The sequence below is a fragment of the Hippoglossus hippoglossus genome, chromosome 11 (assembly GCF_009819705.1).
Source record: "Hippoglossus hippoglossus isolate fHipHip1 chromosome 11, fHipHip1.pri, whole genome shotgun sequence".
Lineage (NCBI taxonomy): Eukaryota > Metazoa > Chordata > Actinopteri > Pleuronectiformes > Pleuronectidae > Hippoglossus > Hippoglossus hippoglossus.
The window spans coordinates 4,939,461-4,963,663 of NC_047161.1; the positions used below are offsets into that span (position 1 = coordinate 4,939,461).

General features: G+C 42.7%; 2 protein-coding genes across 2 annotated transcripts in view; both read left to right on the forward strand.

The window, feature by feature from the left end:
- sdc2 (syndecan 2) overlaps positions 1–14,978 on the forward strand; it is a 44,439-nt gene extending 29,461 nt beyond the window's left edge. Inside the window, exons 2-5 of the mRNA XM_034599153.1 lie at positions 8,225–8,339; positions 9,163–9,335; positions 10,890–11,019; positions 14,582–14,978. Of these exons, the coding sequence (XP_034455044.1) occupies positions 8,225–8,339; positions 9,163–9,335; positions 10,890–11,019; positions 14,582–14,745 (582 nt within the window). The 3' untranslated portion in view covers positions 14,746–14,978. The remainder of the gene's footprint in view (positions 1–8,224; positions 8,340–9,162; positions 9,336–10,889; positions 11,020–14,581) is intronic.
- The window catches only part of LOC117770083 (double-strand-break repair protein rad21 homolog A-like), a 951,093-nt gene that overhangs the window by 473,678 nt on the left and 453,212 nt on the right, over positions 1–24,203 (forward strand). The gene's annotated exons all lie outside the window — the stretch shown is intronic.

Here is a 24,203-nt window from a genome sequence, read left to right on the forward strand (position 1 = left end):
CACCGATCATGGAGCCGTGTTGATGTCCGATACTTCTTGGATTCACCGGACCCAGTTTGTCGTCATGATTGGCCGCCAAACCAAACACTCCCCCGACTCTGTCACTCCTCTCCTGCTGCTCATTACAGCTACTACAACACATCAGGGAGGCTATTGTTCATTTCCTCTGCTCCTTCCTGTCACAATAGAGTTGCAAAGCAGGAGGATGTTTCTTTAAAATCCCATTTGAAGGATTTCTCCTCAACACATAGACAAAGATCTCCAGGATAATTAAAGACACATCTGAAAGTGTTGGCAAGTGTTGACATGTGGAGGGAGTCTGGTTCGTCCACAGCAGATTGACACAGGTTGCCTGCCACACTGTGTTGCTCCGTCGGCCTTCTATATGGATCTGTGGCAAGCCGAGTAGAACAGATAAAGTGAAAGCCAGCAGGCCTCTCTGCCACCTTTACTTTGTTAATTAGGGATTATCACATCCTGACACACACACACACACACACACACACACACACACACACACACACACACACACACACACACACACACACACACACACACACACACACACTGGCCCTTCCCACATTACTGAGTTCTCTAGATGCAGATATTTGTTTGGATATGAGCTAATGGCTGCTGTAGCTTCATATTTAATGGACACATATAGAAGTGGTGGCAATCTTCTCATGAAACTTGGCAAGCAAGTGGTAAGCAAGTTTCCAAACCGCTGTGACTCTTCTTTTAAATATGAAATTGCAGTATGGAGATAGTTAGCTTAAGGTACGACAAAGATTCAGAGGGAATCGGACACAAATCATTAATAGGACTGGATTTTTACACTTAGACACATGTACGTGATGTAGCCAGAAAGTGGTAAATAGTTTTGTCCAAGATGTTGACCTGTGCTCATGTTTCCCTGAAAAATGAGTTAAATAATAACTTTATCATGAAAACCGTTGCTGATTAATCTTCTAAATTGTTCCATTCGTGTCAGTACTGTCTCACCAGTGTAGCTTCACTAACTTAGGCAATGTGCAACAAAAGAGTGAAAGTGTGTTGAATTAAATATAAGAAAAAGAGGAGGCACGTGTGTAAGTGCAGTGGCTGATAAAAGTGCGTTCGCTGGAGACAATCCGATGAATTATAGAGAAGTTACGGTTGTAAAGCACAATGCCTTAAACCTGCTGGAGTGACTGTGCTTAGAAAGCAGCGACGGCTGTTATTTTTTCCTCTGTTGTGGTTTTTTTTGTTTCGTGTTTCCTACGCTTCTTGCAGTTCTGAGCGAGACTTCAGGAACTGGAACCAGAGCTATCAGCAGACCGACAGCGGGAGGATCTGAGACGCTGTCTGTCTGCTGGCCCCCGTGCACTTGTTTTCCGCTCTTTTCCTCCCTCTGAAGCCGGTGTTATGATGTGTTTCTGTGTATTCCTCTCATGCCTTTGAGATGTGAGAGCTGGATTCGGGGGTTTGTGTGTCTGTGTTGGCACATGTGCGTGTCCCATGGGTGCTTTCATGGATACGCAGATGTTCAAGTGTGTGTGTGTGTGTATGAGTGTGTGTGTGTGTGTGCATTCCTTTGAGGAACACTTTTTTTTCCCCCCCTGGCCTTACTCGGAGATGAGCTAATATTTGTTGAGTTCGAAGCGAGCGCAGTGTGTCAACAGTAGAAAGTCTGGGGCCCTGGGTTGGTTCAGATGACTCCATTTCCCTCCATATGTATCCCATCATCCCCTCCGTCCATCTCTTATAAAAAAGGAGAGAGCGACGCAGATATCACCCTCACACACTCTCAGATAGTGTAAGCACATGCAGGCCTGGTGCCTTTCAAGCCCCGCTAGGCATGGACATGGTGATTCTGACAGGCTTTTAGCACAGCAACCTCCCGGCTACAGGATTGTCTGCAGCAGCGGCTTCTTTCCCTCCCTCCCTCCCTCCCTCCCCTCATCCTCTCTACCCTTTTGTCAACTCTACTCTCTCTTTTATCTCCTCCTCAATCCCTCCTTCTATGTCATCTGCAATTTGTTGTGCAGCTCCTCGCCTCTGCTTCAGATTTTCAGGTCAAACTGACACACACAGATGGACGGAGGCAGCCGCACTTCCTGCTTATTAGTTCATTAGCAGGCAAGAGATGCCAGTTACCGCAGCCCCCCTCACAGCTAATAGAGGGCACACATCGCAAGCTGCTAGCTCATTATGGCCGCTCTGCTACCTTCCACTTGCTCTTTCCTCGTCCGTCCGTCTGCTCCTCTCACCGTCTGTAAACTTGATCCGACTACTTTGTATCTGCTTGTTAAAAAGTGCTTAAATGAGGCTGTCGCTGAAAGTGTGCAAACTCGTGAATCCTCGAGTGAGTGACTGCTCGAGAAGGCACAAAGCTCCACTGGTTAGAGTCGGATAATAAAGGTTAAAAGAAGAATTGAAAGTAGAGTGGAAAAATCTCGCTCCACAGTTTGACTGGAAATGAATTTGATCCCTCATATCTTCAAAAATATTCCAGAAACCAGAGAGCTGACTCAGTAATGCCAGTTGAATAGTAAAAAGTTAAAGTAAATAGTTAAAAGTAGATAAACTATAAGGTTTTTCGAGCATGAATGGCTGGCTCCTCCCCTCCTCCATGTTAGTGGATTGGACATGGAGCAAACTAAAAAGTCAAAATAATAAAAAGTTTCGTCAAATAATCTTTTCCTCAAAGAGGGTTTCTGTCATTTCCAATAGTTCTTATCACACCGATGTATGTTCAATTGTTAATTTTTCTAAGAAATTTGGTTTTGATTTGTTATTTGATGCCATTAAAACAAGGTAAAATGTCATAATTGACTCTGTATCGGTGCAACCTTGTTACCATGGCTCCATCCCCAAATCCCTACTTCAGACACCAGCTCCAAATTATGTCTTTGGAACAAGATGGCAGAATTTGTTTCCAGGATATTTTTTAATTTTCTTTTATCATACACAGTTATATCTTTATTTGCTTATGTGCAGGTTTGTGTGCGATGAGGGCAGCACACATGTGGTGGATTTCTATATATGTATGAACCTTGGCCCTCTTTCTTACTCACTTGTTTGTGCACAAAGGCAAAGCCGCTTTGAGCATGTGTGCGTTTGTTTGTGTGTGTGTGTGTGTGTTGTACTTCTTACTAAGTGTCACTCAGGGGCTTTGATGTTCGCCTCCCTCTTCCTCTGCTTCTGTGCTTCTCTCTGACGCTCGGTCTTTTTTTAGTCCACTACGAGGTGTTCAGCTCAAAGAATGACACTCGTCAGAGCAGGACCGGTGGGAAGTTGAGCCTCATTTATGGAGAGCGACTGAATGTGTTTCTTTGATGCTCATAGTTCCCAGAAAAACCTCAGCATTTATTACTGGTTGTCATAGTGAAGATAAGCAAGCTTCTTCCACTCTGCAGCGTGTTTACTGTTGATTTCTGTGCACAGATAATGTTTGGTTTACATGTGAGCATATAGAGTAAGATCAAAACTAGAGCATATGATACTGGGATCATAACATACTGTTGATTATTCCTACTTGTTATTATTCAAGCCTCATAGCTGAGCCAGATCACAAAATCTTAATCTCCAGTGCAAAAGAATGATAGATAGATTTTTTTTTAAATGACAAACACAATAAAACTTTTATTTGAATCCGCTAGATCTGCGTTTTTATTAGGATTCATATCAAAGAGCATTCGCAAGATCCCTCAATTATTCTTCAAACAATTTGTGAAAGTGTCAAAAACAATGCCCTGTTCACAAAATGTCTAATTGATATGTTAAGGGAGTGATACAAAGATTGTTGGATTTGCACTGTTGTCCAGGTCTTGAGGTTTATTATCTTATGAGCTATAACATTAACTGTCAAGTTTAATGAATGATGATATAGCGCGGGAAAGGGCGCAGTTTTATGTTTCCAAGGAGGGATGAGTCAGTTATCTATTGCTGTATAATAAATGGGAATCTGAAATGTTTTCTCCACCGTGGGAAACCTAACATTGATCGCCTAAAAGAAATAATAAGTTGCTAATTACATATTTCCAACTGGATCAATTAATCATGTTCCTCCCTTCCTGAATCTATTCCACAATCGGTAGGGGGTTTTCCGGCCCTGTGGAGCAGAGCAGCCGTGCCGCAGTGAAGTAACCTTGTGGTTTTCGGTGTTCCCTCTGCTGTACTTGTCAGCGGATTGATGTCTGGTTCAGCTCAGAGACTGTGATAAGGGCAGAAAGCAGGGACTACCTGTAAATGTCACTGGATTGATAAAGAGAGCAGAGTTTATCAGGGCTACTCTGTCTGTGCACACGTGTGTGTGTGTGTGTGTGTGTGTGTGCGTGTGCGTGTGCCAGCGATGGAGAAAGTCGAGCTTTATCAAGTTTATTGCCCGTGCGCACACACTGGCCAGTTTGTGGCTGTGATTCAGATAAAGTCGGTGAAGTTTATCAAGGTCAAACAGAGCATTTCCTCCTCTCAGATCTGTCTGGATTCGGTGGGAGTTGTGTGGCTTGTGCAGTCGGACCTCTGTAATCCAAGTGCTTTGTTTTAACTGTTGAAACACGAAGATTACAGAGGAGACTGTGCAACCTCAAGCTCCAAATAAACAGAGCCACTGAACACTAGGTGCACCTTCTTTTATCTTGTTCTAAACTCGACGGCAAACAAGTGGACTCCCTTAGAATTTCAACGTGTTTATTGAGTATAATTACATATATTTATCATCTTCATATTCTTCTGCACCTTATTCTGTTGAATAAAGGTTTTTATATCGTAACATATCTGCTCACGTAAACAATACAGATACGTCTGTGAAAGGTTATTTTCAGATTTTATCGGCTGGGCTCTAATTTGAATTCATCCAACTCTGGGAGCTTGTGATTGGCTCTTTTTCTCTTTGCTGTACGACAATGAAAAAGTGAAAAATCAAGAAAATAATCCTTAAATTCATTGATAATTTAAATAATAATCAGTCTGAGACTTTATATTGGATCCTAAGGGAATTTAAAGAAAGGAAAAATAGAACTATAATTGGCTCTGACTCCTGGAGCATCACATAAGATTCATCCCTTAATATAATTAACAAGTCCTGTGAACATGTTCTCATTGGAGCGATAATATCTTTGAACTCCGCATCAAAGAGCCCCAGTGGGAGTCAAAGCCACATTGTCATTACTCCATCTGCTTGCATGTCTGTGTGGTGTCATGGCATGTTCTCAATTGCTCCCACTAATGTGTGTGTATGTGTAATCAATGAATCGATGAATGCTTGCATGCATTTGTAAAACACGTCCGCTGATGCATGCGCGTGTGTGTGTGTGTGTGTGTGTGTGTGTGTGTGTGTGTGTGTGTGTGTGTGTGTGTGTGTGTGTGTGTGTGTGTGTGTGTGTGTGTGTGTGTGTGTGTGTGTGTGTGTGTGTGTGTGTGTGTGTGTGTGTGGCCTCTCTCTCATTAGTGGCCTTTGTCACCATTTGATCTGCAGCCTTGCCTCCTCTTTGCCCCATTGTGCTGGTATCATCACTGCATAAAGACCTGCGGACCACATGCACCAGTGCATCGGCGGAGAGGGGGGGGGGGGGGGGGTAGGTGGTTGTGTTTGGAGGAAAACAAGGCAGGAGAGGTTAAGATAAAGTTGCTTTGAACAAATTCTCTCTTTGATCAGGCGGCTCAGCGGTGAAAGGCCTTTAAGTCAGCGGCAGTCGCGAGAGGAGAGATGGAGAAACGCATTGTTCTGTTTCATCTCGCCTCTGTCTTCCCTTCTCTCTCTTTCACACTGTTGTTAGCTGTGTATACTCCCTGCTTCTTTGTTATGGAGAGTGCCAGGTCCTTTCTTTCATGGCTCCACAAAAGCACACACATATGCACACACACACAATGACTCCAAAGCATTACTGAACACACTCGCATTAGAATACTGGCTGTAATTAGAAAATGCAGAGGATGGAGCAGGGAGGCAACAGAAGCATTTTCTCCGTCCGTCATTGAAGTCGCTTATCAAGAAGGAAGCTGAGGATTTTCTATCACTAGAGATTGAATATATTTGGATTTTTGACTGTTTGTCAAACAAACCTGAAGATGCTGCTTTGGGTTCTGTGAGATTGTGAAAGGGATTTTGTGTTGGGACTTTATTATTTATTTAGTTCAACTTTAATTTTATTGGGCCCAAAGGGAAAACTGCACTCAGTCCTGCACACATACACTTGAACACAAGATACGTAAACCAATTGATTATTGGATGGATTTCTAGGGGCCGATACCGATATAACAGCCATATATATATATATATATATATATATAAAAATAATTGTTGAAAGTGCTGTTGTCAAACCCTTATGATGAACAAATGTGCTTTAGGTTTGTTAATTCACTGTTTAACCATAAACTTTATTGCAAATAACCTTAAATATTAAGGACACACGTATATAAAACTCGTATTAAGAAAATAAATTAAACATTTTTTTACCTGAAATATCAGGTCAAGCACATCTTTTGTACAATGTTTATTCTGTTTATAATGGGTCTATAAAAGGCCCATTTCATCATCCAACCGAAAAATGATTGGGGCTATAATATAAAACTACGTCAAAAAATGCTGTAATTCACATAAAACATCATCTTCACATTTTTCCCACTAATGGAAAAAAACAGATCATCCACAAACCAATTACCAGTTGTAATACTGTGGCTGTTTCTCGGCTGTACTGTACCTGCTGCTTCCAACCAAGGAGGGGGGGGGGGGGACATTTCTCTTTTTTTCCTCAGCTTTCTCACATTTTTTGCACCTAACAAAGAAAAGAACTTATTTCCTGTCGAGCCAATTGATTATTTCCTCCAATCCGGCTTCACTCAGCCTCAGATTTATCAGCTCTACACGCACAGAGCAGTGGAAGCCTGGATGTGTTGCAGCCAGCTTAATGGGTGCCACACAAACACACACAAACGCACACACAGACACACGCACACACACACACACACACACTCTCTCTCTCTTTTGTACCTTTTTTCTAAAGCAGGACTATCAGTATAGAAGGGGCCGTACAGCCCACCACTGATTGGTGAATAGGAGTTGAATGGATGTTGCCATGGATGTGTTTATATCTATTCCAGTCACACACACACACACTCAACACCTTTAATATTCCTGTGTAGCATGCACACACACACTTATATAACAGCAGTCATGTGTAGGTTTCCAGCATATTTCTAGTTCTCAGTGTGACAAAAGTCTTATTTCCGAGTTTTTTCTTGTGGTCTCATTAGAATCTCACCGTGTGACGAGCAGCTTTCTAAACAAACAGGCCTTGTTAAACTGTTCAGCCAGTTACTCCATTAAGCTGGAACACAAACATTCCCACTGGTTGGGTGCGTTGTCTTGGTAACAAACGGTAGCGAGGGAGTGACGAAACGCTGCGATCGCTTCATCTGATCATATAACAGGGACGTGATGTGCTACAGAGGATGAATCCCACTGATTTTTTGTGATCGTCTGACTTTTCCTGTCGGTTGACATTTGCGGTTTTGAGGGAAATCAACTGACACCTGCAAAAGTGATGACATGACGTTTCTCTCCGGGTTTATAGCATGAAATAACCAATCAAAACAAACGTACGGGAAAAATGAATACTTGAACAAACATTATTGTGATAACAACTACCCTGAAATGACTGAAAGCATCTTTGGTGTGCGTTTTTGACCTTTTGGTTTGGTGCAAGTCCCATCCACTAACATGGAGGAGGCTGGAATTATGACCTATACAGCAGCCGGCCACCAGGGCGGCGATCACAACACTTTGGCTTCACTTTTGGGGTGATCTGTTCATATTCTCGTCTAAGAGACAAACGCCCAGCTGAACATTTGTGTTTGCACTAATTCCCTCTTTATAGCTGCTGCAGCACGACCGACTGTCGGGCTGGTTTTGGCTGCACTTAGCGGCCCGTGAGATCTCGGGATGGCGAATTTAGCAAAGATTTGTGCTGCTCGAGTCGCGCTAATGATACAAGCTTTGAATTGCTACCCGAGAGGTTTCGTATATTTGCCAATTAAAGACATAATCAGTCACTGAAGTGCTGGTCTCAAAGCGGAGAGGGTGTAATTAATAATTTAAAGGCCAGAATTAAACAGTGGCCACTTCGGATTCATATTTAGCTGAAACTCTGAAATGGAGAAAGTGTTCTGTGTGGCACAGGCGCAGAGAAAATGTCTCACATAGACATGAGTCCTCACCAGCATTATCTTGTGGTTTTTGCAGATAGCAGAAGCAGCCAAGTCGTCCTCTCAGGCTGATGACTTGTACCTGGATGACACAGGCTCAGGAGGTTATTACCCTGAAGATGATGACGACTTTAACTCAGGGTCTGGCTCAGGTAAGACACGTTTACACACACACACAAACACACACACGAACACAGGCAATTACCCCCGAGGTGTGATGACATTCATTTCCAAGTCTGCTGCCGGTAAGTTTTATGAACCGAGAAGTTTTTCCTTCTTTCAACTGTAGAGTAAAGTTGTGCCAACACTTCCCCCCTTCCTCCCTCCCTCCTCTCTCTTCCTTCTTTATTTCCCTCCTTCCTCTTCCTCCCCTCGTCCTCTCTTTCTTTCATCGCCTCTCTCTTCCTCTCACTCGATTTGAATTGAGATTGCCTTGTCACCCCGGCCGCCCGTGGGCAAGTGTGCAAATTTTCAGATGTCTTTTTTATTAGCTCCTCTGCTCTGCTTGCTCGAAGCACCTTTTTTTTTTTTTTTTTAAATCACTCCTTCCTCGGTCAAAAGTAGCTGGTCTCCTTGAGGGAGGTGTAGAGCTGCAGAGGGAGAAGGTCACGTCAGGTAAAAGGAGGACAGTGATCAATAGCACTTCCAATACTGTATATAACCTATAGCTCTGCTCGGCTGCATCTTTGAACTGTAAATCATGCATTAAAATCTATAAAGTGTGAAGTTAAGTGAGACAAAGTACTTTGATTCTCTGGATATGAAATATTAATCACATGAATGCCCATATTTTACCTCTTTGCACATTAACACATCGCTGCTTTAACGTTTTTACATGCCCTGAAGAAAATAACCATAACAAGTCATACATTACTTTAATTTTCACCAAGTTTAGCCTCTCAGACATTTTATTCCCCCGTCATTGAGCAACATTATTTACCTGTCATCCTCCTTTTTTTTTTTTGTATCTCCCAGGAGTGGGTGAAGAAGTGGTGAAGGAAACGGTGACTATCAGCACGGTTTATTTCGAGCCCAATGCAGCACAGCCCACCCAGGACTCCACCAAAGATTTCACTCCCAGGGTGGACTCGGCTACGGTCAGAGAAAAGACACGCGACAGCACGCCCAGGAAACCATTCAGAACAGAGGTAAGAGGTTCTGTGATATCGACAGGACGGCAAACAAGAATTGATTCTGTATCTCGGCTGAGGAGCTGGACACAAGTGAGCAAGAGAAGAAAGAAAGTGGTGACTTCTTTTTAGAGGTTGTTTAAACCGTTCTCAAATAAAAACTATAACAGCTAGAACATTCATTCTTCTTGTAACGGGAAGCTGAAGCCACCGTCCTTAACGACAATTGCAATACTTGTATCGTTTATGATGGTTGATTGACTTAAATGAACCTTTAGCTTATGTTGCTCAAAGTTTATCGATATGAAGCATTTGAAGATACTCAAAGAAATCATAATAAGCAGGAAATATCAATGTAGGCTCAGGCTGAACATTTTCTATGTCCGAGTCCAAGGGGTTAACTTAAAGGATTTAAACGCAGGGTTCTTCACTTTGTGTTTGAGAGGTAGATTAGATGATCGCCACACTCTCATTTATGTCAGATTAAAAAATGAGTTGAGGTGTTTGGATTAGTTTAGTTAAAATGAATGGATGCAGGGGGAAACAGCTGGTGTCTGTCCAGAGCTTAAAAAGAAAGGAGGTTCTAAAGGCAAAATTTAAACTCTTGCTATTTGCTTCATTACAAGCAGATATGTGATGATATTATGGATTTTATTGTCATTAATAATCATGGTTTTATTTGTTACATACCCTCTTTGTGTCTCGTGGTGCCTCCACCGAGCGTTTCCCCTGTTAGGAATAATCACGGTGGCTCATTTCTAACAACCCCAGACTCAACAGAGCGGCCCAGCACCTCACCGTGTCTTTATCTGACCCAGTATATGTCATCAAATCCCTTGTAATACCAGCAGCTGCGAGGTCGCTTTCAGGACAAAGATCAAGTGCGCACGTCAATTCTCAATGTTTTTTTTCGCTCCATTGCAAAAATATGCAGGATTACATCTCCCTTGGATATAATCACATATTCTGGAGCCGTCCTCGATCTCGCTGCTGGGTTGTGCGCGCCTGCTCCTACTGTACCGTACTGGAGACTGCATCTGTTTGGGATTAGTCGTCATGGTCTCAACCCCCCTAAGCCGAGCCTACCTGGCCGCGTTCCATTTATCCTCCTCACTACTACTCTCTTCAACTCTCGTCTCAGGTCAACTGTACTGGTTCAGTTCCACGTTGGGCCTTGGCATCCCTATCTCTTTTTTCGTTAAAGGAAGACATCAGTAATTTGGGAAATAGAAATATAGAATCAGAATAATAATTTCTGTGCAAAATGGTTAGTTAGCTTTTCTTAGCATTAAGACTCAAAACAGCTTATATCTTGTTTGTTGTGCAGTGATTTCCCTAAATTTTGCCGGCACTGTGAGATTATCAACCAGCAGAGTCTCCAAAAAATAGTTTGGCACTTACCGTCATTATCATACCAGGGAGGGATTTAGGGATTAAGCTATAACACCAAAATTATCCAAGTCTTCTAAACGCATATTGGAGGAGAGAGTGTGAAAGTCTGATGTCAATAAAAAAACAAAACTGTCATACTCAAAACTGTCTTCCTTCCATCTCCCCCCACTCCTTACCTAGGCACCAGTGCCAGTTACAGAGGACATGCAGAAGAACCAGATGACCAGTACGACCAGTGCCCCCGGCTCACCCCAGGAGGCCGTTGAGGTTCACACTGAAAACCTCTTCCAGAGGACAGAGGTGTTGGCAGGTATGTAACAGACATCAATCCATGTCTTCTTTGGAGAACTACTTTACGTCTGTCGTTCACACTACTCCGGAGTTTTCAAGTGTCTAAAACTCTGGGGCTGCATTGTAGCATAGATGTGTAAAACTGAGACGTTTGGACGTTACCGATGACGCAGGTTCTTATCAGTCCTAACTTGACAACCAGCGGTGAAGGCAAAATACTGTAAAACATTTAGTTGCCAGTTCCACCTCATCGCCGGTCCAAGAAAAGAAATTCCTTTTCTCACTTTTCACCAGTGTTGTATCTTGTTTGTAGTATTTTAATTGTATTAAGCTACCATCTGTAGAGGAGACAATCTACTTCCTGTTCACACTGCCCAGTGTACGTTATCGGTCACATGATGTGTGTTTTCAGGTGTATTATTACTGATATGCAGCTAAAATGCTCATGTATTACACAATTATACACCATTAACCCGACTCCACTTTCTGTTCCAACCGTGTCTTTGTTGTATTTTTGCCTCAGCCTCCCAGTTTGATTCTCCACCAATAGGGACATTGATGCATTCTGGGAGTTAATCTTTACTTTGCAGTCTAATGTTTCTCAGATTCTAATATGTTACGACATGTGAGCGTAATTCCGGAGCTGGAATTATGGGTAATATTTCTCCCCTAAAGTCTCCCTCCCAATCCGCTTCTCAAAATAATTACTTTTTAATAAACTCTGCCAGAGTCCCTCTTTGGGGCCGTGCAGAATTCACAACAATCGTGGGCGTTCGCTGCTTTGAATACACGAAAAAAGGAAAAATGATTTGACTCAGAAATCGCAGCGCTCTCTGATGCCGTCTCTCTTCTCCCTGCGTGTCTGAGGCAAACATTGATTGGCACCTCGCTCGCGCTCTGTAGTGATCTCCATCTGGTGCTGGCAACGTGCTGAAGCAACATCAACGAGCACAAATCAGGACAGGAATGCGTCGCAGCTCCCTCCGATTGATGGGCTCATTTCTTTTTCTTTTTGTGCATATTGTTCTTGGATTGTAATGGAAAAAATGTGATTGCCAACATAAAGTCCTCCGATAATGCCTCGTAAATGTAAATGAAAGTATAATTTGGTCACCTCCACCCTTCTTCCTCTTCTCCACCTCGTTCACTTCACCCTTCCTTTTCGCTCGTAACCATTAATCTTCATCTCCTGCGTGATTCCTATGAAAAATAATTGCCCGTAATCTAATTTTCATTTGCTCACTGTGCTACTGCTTCGTGGAGCTCAGCAGTTGGGGCGCGTGCCAGGATCTTTACCCAGGGGGCCGCGGGGGCCAGTCAACATGTGGAAACCCAAAGTGGAGCAGAGGGCAGATCGTAGCACCAGGAGAGACCTTAAACAGATTAGGAAGCTATAAAGAACCTCATACAGGCATAATTGGGAGGGAGAGTAAAATAAGCTCATGGGGCGAGTTAGGAGCATTAGTGAGGAGAGTCGGGGGTCAAAGCTGGAGGGGGGGGGGATTTCTCAATAAAGCCTCGGTGGATTTAATTCAGATTTCCCTTTATGTTAACCCACTCGTGGCCGATTGGTTCACAAAGTGTCCGTTACAGAAAGTTAAACCTCAAACGTTTCTGTCTTAGTCTCACAGGGTCGGATTCAGAAAACTCTGTCGCAGATTAATTAGTATTATTTGTTACAGTTGAACTTGGGACAGTGAACTTGGGGAGAGTGGAAATCCTCAAGTGACCTACAAGCTTAAAAACCAAGACAAAAAAGAGCAACGGTACAGAAAAAAACTCATAAACCACGAGAGACTTATTTAGTTCTTGTGTTGGTTTAAATGAACTAAACCTTTTTGTTGGAGCCACTTCAAAATAGCTGATATGGCTTCCTACAATCCAGTGACCTCATATTTTTTTAATTCTCAAATTGTACAAGTGGATCTGTGACTAAGAAGTCTGAGGACCCGTAGAGATCGAGGCTGAACACTTATAATCAGGATTTAATTTGCAAGACGAATGCAGCACTTTAACAACAAAGGAACGCATAGTGTTGAAATTATAGTTTTTAAAACCAATGTGGAATTCATTCTATCTTATGTGGAAATTGAATGAATGATGCAATTTACGTGCATTATGGGAAGTGTTGTCTTGGTGTCAGTCAATGTTTTAGTCTTGCAATGACATTTATCAGTATCTGCCTGTTCAGGTGCAGGATCCAGTTCTACTTGGTTTGTTTGCCTCTCTCTGGATTTTACCTCTGAGATGGAGCCAGCGCTTCTACTTTCCTCCTCTTCAGTCCCAGTCGACCTCAGCTGATTGGAACACAGACCGTGTCGACTCAGCCCCACTTGGGGCAACACAGCTCTGTGTACCAATCAAGGATTGCAGCATTAATATCCTCTTAATGGAACGCTAACTTTCAAACTCACCAGCACATTAGAGGAGGTGAAGTGAACCACAGAAAACGGCCGAGTCTGTTGATTGAGATTGACATTTTAGTAACAGCACTGGTTTCCACAGTCGGCGCTGACGGTCGTGGTTTGGTTACACTACATTTAATCCCTAAATTCTGATAATGTGCTGCTGCAGTGCATTAGTATTCCAATTTATTCCAACAATAGCAGGAACTGTGAGTCACAACCTTGCTGGAAAGTTTGGCACAAAAGAGGGAGACCACGTAATGTCTGTAAATAATGATAAATGTTTTAAAGGAGACATTATGCTCATACTCATGCTCATATTTTTAATTTGGGTTATTATTTGAAAAGGTTACAGGCTCTTATGATCAGAAAACACGTCACATTTCTCATTCTGCAGCTCCTCTCCTCAGCCTCTGTCTGAAACATGTGGTTTTAACTCCTGTCGAGAACCTACATAACAAACGAGAGGAAATAAAAGTGAAAAGGCATCAATGCAATAGGATGAATCCGTGTGAGTGAGCGATGAGAAATGTTAATCGTTAAGTTGTAAAGAAGTGCACAGGACGAGGAATCTTCCATAATGTTCTCCTTGCCCTTAAAGTGCAGGATGTCCAAATTATAAGGCTGCACAAGCAGGGCCCGCTGCACCAGCCTCTTATTTGGATTCTACTTATACTACAATTAGCTTCTCGGAGGCCAGATCTACCTGAAGGTGCTGCAAAGCCCAGATCACTGCCAGAGCTTCTTCTACTACCAGCGTGTCTTGGTGATAGAAGCTTGCAGGAGTGGAATTGTTTTTGGAAAAGAAGGTAACGGGACGTTGTTTGTCAGCGTGAAAGAGACGTGCACCTGCTCCACTGTGGCCTGCATCCACGTGGAGGCTGATACAATAGAACTGGAGCAGAACACAACAAGGCTTTAATGTCATCAAAAGCTTCAGCTCCACGCCCGTCAATTTCCTAAAATAAAGGGAACACATGGATGAAAAAGAAGATGGGGGGGGGGCCACCCATAGAGAGAAAGAAGAGCCGCCTCATGTTAAACCATAAAGAGGCAGCTCCGTTTTCAAGTAGCCTGCAATTTAAGGTGTCACTCTCCAGGAGGACCCACGGTAGATTTTACCTCCTGAGCTTTGACAGCTAACTTCCCCTTTTTGTCTCTCCCTCTCTCTCTCAGCTGTTATCGCAGGCGGCGTGATCGGCTTCCTGTTCGCCATCTTCCTCATCCTCCTGCTCGTCTACCGCATGAGGAAGAAGGACGAGGGCAGCTACGACCTGGGAGAGAGGAAACCCTCCGGCGCAGCCTATCAGAAGGCCCCGACCAAGGAGTTTTATGCATAAGGTCCCGCCCCCCACCTCCCATCACCACATTGACAAATCTCAAGTGACTGTTGAAAAAAAAAAAGAAAAACGCAGTCCACAACAACAACAACAACAACAACAAAAATCTCTTCACACACAGCAAGAAACGACAACAAAAACAATTGTTTTCAAAGTTGATTATGGAAAAATAGCTTAAAGGAAAAGCTTTTGCATAGAGTATTGTAGGTGAGACCTTTTCTTTCTTCTTTTTTTAAAAAATGAAAACCAAGCATTTCTCATTTTATGGCAAATCTCAGTGTATTTAAACATTTTGTGTATTATTTGAAAAGGCTGGAAAAAAAATAATAAAAACAGGATCTGTTAAAAGGCGAAGAGGCCGATCGCTTCTGTCGGAGGAGCAGTTTTTAGTCGCTGACTACTTTTAACTGTAGCAGTGTGTTATTTGTAAAGAAAAACAATTTAAAAGTGGAGATAATTGAAAATAATTATCCTGTATCAATCCTACGTTCATTTTTATTTTTTTTATTTTGTCCTAGCATGTCTGATGTTAATCTCTAAAGGTGTACTTCATTAATTTATCTTTTCTCTGATGTTTAAAAAAAAAAAAAATTGCCTTTGTAGTTTTGATGAAGCTTTTTGATCTTCATATTAACGCTGTTAATGGTCAATGTAAATGTTTCTCCCCTTCAGGTTACAATGTTTATTATTTGCTCTCACATCCGTTTTTTTTGTTTTTGTTTTGTTTTTTTAGTCAAACGTGAGCGTCTCATTATGTCGTGTTGATTTTGTTCGTCTCTTCTCGGTGTAGCCTTTCTTTTTCTCGACAGCGTTTTTATTTTCACAACCAGGAATCGGTCTTTACAAAAAAAGAAAGAAAAAATAATAATGTGTCAGGGCTCGATGAATAATCACAAACCTTGTTTCTCTTCTTTTCTATTTAAATGCATTCTCTCCCTCTCTCTTTCTCTCTCTCTTTCTCTCTCTCTCTCTCTCTCTCTCTGACATTGCACATTCACTGCTTTTGCTTCCCTCTGCCATCGAGCAGCTTTGCGTGTGTCAAGCGTTTTTCGGGGTGACGTTTTCTTCTCTGTGGCTTGTGGTGTTTTTTCCGGCCCATAGCCACCTACGTCCTCAGCGTGTCCCTTCAGTTTACTGACTGCCCCCCCCCCCCCTTCTCTTTCCCTCTGTTTACCCTCCCTCTCCCACCTTCTGTTTAATCAGACTTGAGAAGGGCCCACCTCCCACCCTCCTCCATCACCAATCTCTTTTTCTCAGCTGTATGGAGCCCACCCACCCCCCACCCCCCCGGGCAGCCTGGTGCTATTGTCCGACTCCCAGTGTTGATGGTTTTAGGCCCAAAGACCTGCTCGGTGAAGTCCTGCTGCTGCTCGGCCACAAACAAGCAAGACTAAGGCTGAACTCCCCCCCCCTTTCACTCACACACATGCAGAGCACATACCGTTTCTCTGCAGCAAACAACCCCAGAACGCCCCCCCACCCACCCACCCACCTACCCTTACCTCTAGAAATCTAGTTTCTCAGTGGGTTTGATGAATCCGGCTGCACAGAACACTCACATTGAGGACTTTTCTAGGTCCGTGCAGGCATTTCAAAAAGAGCATTTTGGTAAAAGATGGGTTGTCGTTTTGATGCATCCCCAAAGGAGACGGCCACAAAATGGTAGAACACCAATTAAATACAAAGGTTAATGTCTTTTCCTTTTTTCGTTAACGTCCACTAACTTGCTCTGAAGAGACTCGAGTGTCGTGTCCGACAGGTTTGTGAAGTTGCCTTTCTCAGCTGTACAGTAACGTGAAGTAGTCACAGTAGATGCTGTCACATCGTCTAAACTCCTAACACCACCCACATGCAGCTGTTGGTCCCTCTACCTCTCCATCCCTCATGTTCCTTCCATCCTCCCCCCCCCCCCCCCCCCCCCCCCACCCCCATGTCTGTTCTCCTTTCTTGTCACAGGACCTAAGGTACTGAACTACTCTGAAAAACCCAAAGACTCACAGTATTTCCACCCACACCTTCTCCCCTCCACCATGGCCACATCATTTTGTTTCCCCATTCTCTCTCTTTTTCTTTCCTCTTTCTCTCTTTATTAGAGATCTGACCTTTGAGTCCAATCGCTTATTAGTATATGAAAAGATATATAAATATATATAAATGTATATTCACAAATGTTTTAAACCTTCAAAGTGCCTACCATTTGGAAATGTACTTGCTCGGGGTGAGCATGTGGCGGGTGTGTACACAAAGGAGGGGTGTAAACGACTTGACTGGCATTCTGTGAGCATGGATGACTGTAATGGTAACTTTTTTTTTAGTCTTACAAAAGCTGACAGTATTGTACCTATAAATTGAAACAACACTACTGAATAAACATTGTGGCCTAATACCAGCTGCTTGTTCCATCTTGTTTCCTTCTTCTTGCCGACGTCAGGCTTCCAGGTGAAAATGCATCACTGACAGATTACACGGTGGATTAAGTCATTTATTAAGCAATCTCGGCAGTTTTCTCTTTCTCACAACATTTTAAATTGTACTAATTTGAATTAATTTGTATAAATTGAAGCCAAAATATCTCAATGACCCCCTGGTGGCTGACTGCAGTATATCTCGTAAACCTCGCCTTCTCAATGTTAGCAGATGGGACATGGACCAAATCAAAATACACCTCGCTACCTTGGCTCCATCCCCTAATAGCTACTTTGCAATGGATAGTTGAAATCTGCGTGGTTAGACCCTATTCCAAGGTTAAACAACGTATTTGTTAGCTCATTAGCTGTGATTAGTGTTAGCAGTCCAACACTTTGAGCTAACATTACTGTTTGATTGGGTTACATGATACAAACCAGTGGAATGTTAACAGTTTGTCAGATTCCCAATGTTTGTGCGCCTTGTAACCATAACTATTCCTTTAAATACAGAAATAATACAATTGCTAATGCTATCAGTTAATGTGTCGGTCATGCTGTTGTGTTGAGGCACTTAGTTTAAATGTTTCCTATTTTTTTTAAACACCTTTGAGCAAAGATTCCTCCTGGGATGTGTTACTGAGTGTCTTTGTCTTAAAAGTTAAAAGCAGATGCTTTGCATTTAACGGCTCATTAAACAGGCCGACTCTAAAAAAGAATGTCTCCAACAACGTGCTCATTTGGCTAATTATTCAAAGGTAAGCTTTTCTTACCATGGATACCCTGAAGCCCAAAATACCCTACAGCAAATCTGTGCTAAAAGAAAAAGAGGTATCTGTGTCTATAAATAGAACGCAGACCATTTAAAATGTAGGACGGGCTCTAATACTCAACAGCACATTCGCTCTCTTAACGTTACTTAAAGTCTGAGGAGATTATCGATGTGCAGATGCATAATCTCTGTGGGTTTTTTTATGTGTTTCACCATATCATCATTTTAGTGCCCTAATCTCACCGTGTTCCAGCGGAAGATTAGAGTAACGGTGGGGATTCATCTCGCACGTTGTTGCAGATGTTGTGAGGATGAGACGAAACTCTGAGGGGGGCAACTTTATTTTCAAAAACTTGTTTATCTATAACCTGAAACCCGTCATGAAGGAGTAGATGGGATTCCTCCTCAGTAGAGTTGAAAAACACTCATTGAGAATAACTTTCTCTCTAACATTTTCCGATGTTAACTCTGTTGATAGAAGATGAATGGAAGTACGTGGGCAGTAATGGTGACGTCGTTTGAAGCATTTTACGACATTGGCAAATGAAATATTCTACTAGCAGCTCATGTAAACATCTAAATCGTAAATATAACGTCTTATTTCGATTAAGGCCAGTTGTCATAAACAGATAATTCCTCAAATCTATTCCTTTACGTTGATCTTCTTTCTTACTTCAGGTGCAGGACATCGGGTATTTTCTCTGACATTTGATCGCCACTGTGTCGTGACTTTTACGAGCTGCCTCATCACAATCAGGGTTATTCATATTCATCCCCACACGTCTGCGCGAGTGCTGAAACCACCTTGTGATGTTTTCTTTGAAGACTGAAAGGGAAAGAGGAACTGAACACGCATGCATCAGTGCATATTTCAAATGTGTGCGTGTGCGTGTGTGTGTATCTAACCTGAGGGGGAGGCAGATCATTGAGGGTGCGATAAAGCTACCTCTTGGTTTTTGATATGTTGTTTTAAGTGAATACTCCTCTTTCAACTCCTTTCTGAGGAATCGGGTCAGTATGTTCTCGTATGGTATGTGATATTTGCCCTGGGGCAGTTTGTACAAGGCATCCCACCAGGATAGGATCCATTTAGAGGGGTGGTGAAGCAGCGAGCCAATGAGAGAGGCCGTATATGTTGAGGCTGTTGTAGTAACAAACATTTCCCAATCTGTCCTTTCCTCTGTGTGCAGTTACGTTGTGTTTGCCCTTTTAATCTCAACTTTGTGTCAAAGTGCAACCAGGATTTACGCAGTGCCTGTGTTGTGTTTAGGTTAGTGTAAAGGGTCAGCGTGTGTTTATCCCCCCCAAGAATGTAAATGTAAACCACTCTTGGATTTTTTCGACTACGATATAACTTTCTTTTCTTTCACTCTATTCGGTCTTTTCCTTTGTCTCTCTCTTTTAGTTTTTTTTTTCCTTCTCTCCCTTTGTAGCTGCAGAGCTGATTCAATAAAGCTGTCGGCCGTCAACTGGCAGTCAGCGCCAAACCATGCAGAAACGCTGCGGAAATGGCGTCCAAGGTAAACAGGCTGTCAGGGCTCATAAAAGCTCATGGCTTGAGACTAAGCCCGGGCCCGACTGGGGCGGACACGTAGGACCTCACTGACCCAAACACAGAGAACAGCAGCCCAGTGAGCAGACACAACACTGCACTGGATCAGGCCAACGCACGAGTCCAAGCCCGAGGTTTCCACCTAACTCCTGTGATAATTACAGTATGATGAAGTGCAAGACTCAGTCCCAGCTTCATGTCCTCAACATATTTGTGCCTGGTGTTGCTCATAAGCCTCAATCTCACTGCTGCACATTGACTGATGGCTTCAAACTAAGGAACAGTTCTGACTTTTACAAATAACGTATCATTACAGTCGACTTCTGATGGAAAAGTGGTGACTCATTGTCTCAAAAGAGGAAACTACACACAAATATAGAATAAGGAGCAGAACCCGAAACACATGCTCTCTACGAACACTTGACGTCAAGAATGTATTTTTATAGTTTCGCTTTGAGCGCGTGTCCTCACAAGGAAGAAATACTGAACAAAGCACAGCACATTAAACATTTAAGCCGTATTAAAAGCAACTAGAAGTACCGGGGAGAAATTTCATATCAATCCATCAAGCAGCTGTTGAGACATTAAAGTCTGGACAAAGCAATACGGCCATCAACAGAGCCATACTTGTATAGTCACAAAACTAAAGTTCGCTTGCTAAAATGATAACAAGATAATGAGCACAAAGTTAAATATAAGCCAGATATACTAAACTTCAACCACAAAGGACGTGAAAAAGATCGGCTGACATTGGATGAGACAAAGTAAAAGGGGGAAAAAGAGGAAATGTTTATGTTAGCTTGTCCGATAGTCACGATAGTTGTGTCCCAATTCTAGGCTGTTTCATTCTGAAGGCTCCTTCAAATGTGTCCTACAAATGCTTCCTTCCATCAACAAAGGATCCAACGGATGGATCTTTCTCAGGCCAAATCTTATCCTAGGATTCATTGCGTTAAATTCAACAAGTTAGCTTAACGACTGGGTTAGATGCAGTTAGCACAGCCACTCAAAGTAGCTAACAATGTAAGGGCGGGACAAGCTGGTGATGCAAATAGGAAATCCTCCTTAAACCGGGCCGTCTCATTTTCGGTTCAGCCTTCACGGTTAGTCGTAGACCGAGTCCTTCGAAGGATTTGTCCTCTGAATTGGGACACAGCTTGTATTTCATTGTGCTGAAGACACCCGGCATTCGTGATCCCAGCCTCTGTCCTGCCTGAGTCCAACCATTTCTTTTTCCAGTTGAATGCTCTTTACTGGATTTAAGGTTTGACTGGTCAAAGAGGAGCGAGGCGATAACCCAGCAGCAGCAGCATTTCCCTCGTCCTTCCTAACAGCAGTGCAGCCTCGCAGCCGGTGTAATTCACCGCTGAGAGCTCAGCTGAGCACTTCCTAGGATCAGAGGTTTTAGTGCTCCAAAGATACTTAGGAGGTAAATCATGTCTGACTGTTGTGAAAGGGCCACAATGCACTGGGTCTGTGGCAGTTCTGTGCGCTGGCTCAGTCTCCATCTACTTTATTATCGCTCCACTCTTTAAAAGCACTGAGTCATGTCAGAAAAATGTAATTTGGGTCTTGGGGTTTTTAAAGCTTAATGGTGCTTTTAACATTAGGCGGGGAAGCATGAAGTAATTATGCAACAATTTTTGCTCAGTTTGGTTGATCCAGTCGGGAATTTGAACAATTTTAATTCCTTCGGTCGAGAGTATAAAACAGAGGTTAGGAGCTCCGGCTGCTCTGAGGAGGCGGCAGCTGAGTTTGTTTCGAACATTTAGCAAATCACACCATCACTGCTGCATAAAGAACAAGTCATCTGGAGGGCGGGGGGGGGGGGGGGCGGGGGGGGGGGGGGGGGGGGGGGGGGGGGGGGGGAGTGTAATGACTATTACCAACACGATCTAATGAAGAGATCTAGGAAGAGGTTTTCCAGCTAAACAAAAGCACGGTGCAGGAATCGATCTGGAGCAACAGCACGACTGTGTTTGAGACGCAAATTCTTACTGTTGTCTAAGAAAATTCATGTGGTGATTAAAGCTTTTTGTGATTTGAACGGGAGGACTGAACTAACCCCTTCTCTCCTGGTAACAGACAAGTTAATCGTGTTTTCAAAGAGCAGAATTACCGTGTTTCCAATTTCCCGTCCACTTACACGTAGGCTGGGTAAAGAATAGAAAGAACAAAATGGCGCTGAGAGCTCATAAGATTGGTCTCATGGCCTCTCTTTATGTTTTTATCTTTTTAAAAGTTTTCTAAGTGTATTCAGTGAGGTTTAAACAGATTTCACTCATCTCTCATCCAATTAAATATCATGATTGCACTGATTTGTTTTAATAACCTCATCTGTTCTGAAGACACTAAATCCCCTTTTTGATAAGGAGTAATTGGATTATTAAGAATTATTTATCAAGGTAAATTTAATGTTTTTACATTCTGTTGGCACACAACACTGTGTTTTATCCAGAAGGATTAACGCTCCCTGATAAGATATGTTCCGCTTGCTTACACAGAGAATCATTTTCAGTAATGTTCTCGAAGATTAGCAGCAAATGAAATCGAAACATTCTGCTCCACATCGTCCAGCTGTCCCACTTTCTCTGACGTGATTTGCAGAAATAGGTCTGAGTGTAGGTGTAACTCGATACAGGCCACAGCTCCTAACATTTCCTGCAAACTTATAAAACTTACAAACCACAAGGTATTAAATCTTTAGTTTTTGCAAATTCCTCATTATTTCGGCACTAGAGACTCAAAATCTCTGCTCTCAGAAACCACCGGAAAGAAAAAGTGGTAACTTCCAAACAGCCGAACTGTTGGTGGGATGATGCACGTTACAGAAACTCTGGCTGATACAATTTTGAAATATAACCGACCACGCACACGACAAACTCAATTTAGGAAAAAACCCACAAGCTGTTCACTTTGCCATTTAATTACCGACTTTCCTGATTAAATGCCGGCTGATGGTGAACGTTAATGTGCCCCCTCCCTTCCTCTTGATGGGATTTGGAAATCGTTCAGTTTCATACCCCTCACACAAACACCTCTCACCGCTTCTCATCTTTCCCAGCTCTTAGCCTGTAACGTGATATCTCCATTTCATTGGAGGTCCTCCGAGGGGAAATGTAACTTTTGCTTTTGATTAGGCCGAGCGTGATGGGGACAGCTCTAACCATTATATTACTAATTAGATCTGAAGCTACGGGGAGTAAAAGTCATGTGGATTTGTGCTCGGAGCCCACGGGAACGCTCGGGTTTTCTGGGGATGGAATAGTTATTTCAGTGATGGTTTGAATTGTGGTTTTTAATATGTAGTGTTACGGCTCTGTTCCATAGACTGCAGCTGCACTCACTCCTCTCTGCAGTCAGTATTCTTTGTAGTAAAATATTTGCAGTTTTGCTGTGAAAAGTGAAGTTCCTCTAGAGATCAATCAAGGCAAGGAGAGATGAGTTGTAATGTTGAAAGTTTCATTATTAACTTTATAATAAATCCCACATTTCAGTGGGAATGTTAGTTAAGTTACAACATGCTGATCCCATCTTTCTTTTGTCTTTCATATTATTTGATTATATATTCATCACAGAGCGAGGGGGGGTGGGGAGGGGGGGCAACTTTTAAGCCATTGAACTCCGCCAGACCTTTTTTCGAAGACCAGGGTTTGAACTGCTGCCTCTGTACTCATAATCATTGCAGTGCTGTGTGATGAAAGCCTCATATCTCCAAATAAATCATCTTTCCAGGGCGTTACAACCAGAGGCCTAAAGAAGGGGATGTGTCTTTGATGTCGACAATCTGGATGGAGAAAAAATCAAAGGCTGTTGTAGCACAGAAGAGCCAGAACAAATATTTGTTAATGCTGAAAGTAGTTTTTTAATTACTTACGTGTAGTGATGTGGGGAAAGTGTCCCGATGACAGCCGTCAGTGACAGCTGGGCTGTGGAGAAGTCGGCACATTAATCAGCTGGTGATGGATGCGCCGCTGCTGCGTGTCTGATGTAAAGAGCCACTTCCTGTGAGGCGAGGACGGGTTTGGTAATGAAAGAATTGACAGATTATTAACAGTCAGCGGTGAGTCACTCCTGGTGATAATCTGACCACTTCTTCCTGTAGTTGAAAATAACACATGTATCTCCTGAGCCTCAGGGGTGCTGCGCCCTGAAGGTCATTTGAATCGTCGTGGCCGAAGTCCAGATGTGAACCATCACTTTAGAAGTGTTGTTTGAATCTATGGAGCATACTTATATTCTCTATTCTCCCATTTTCAACCAATTTATACGTGGTTCTTGAATCGGCTCTGTTCAGGATTGTTGGAACCTTTGTGCGAACTAGCAAACAAGATCGTATTTCCACTAGTTTTGAGCGGAACCATTATAGGGATGCTCCAATTAGGGATGCTCCAATTAGGGATGCTCCAATTAGTTCACAATTAGATGTGCAAACCGGAACAGAACCTGCTCCATGTTGGTGGACCTTTGGCTTTCAACCATCCCTGGATCCAACTTCTGGCAGGTGACTTATTCTGAATATGTGGTATTAATTATTAATTAGAGAACAAGCTTGACCAAGACTGGCCTTGAGCAAACAAACTATTTGACAGCACAAATTATGATGATATATTGAAGAAACGTTCAAAAATGGAGAGAGATCAATATGCTATGTTAAGAGACAGATGTAGTTCTCATTTCTGGAATAAGCAAATATGTAATTTGATATCATCCACCTTTATGGTGTTAG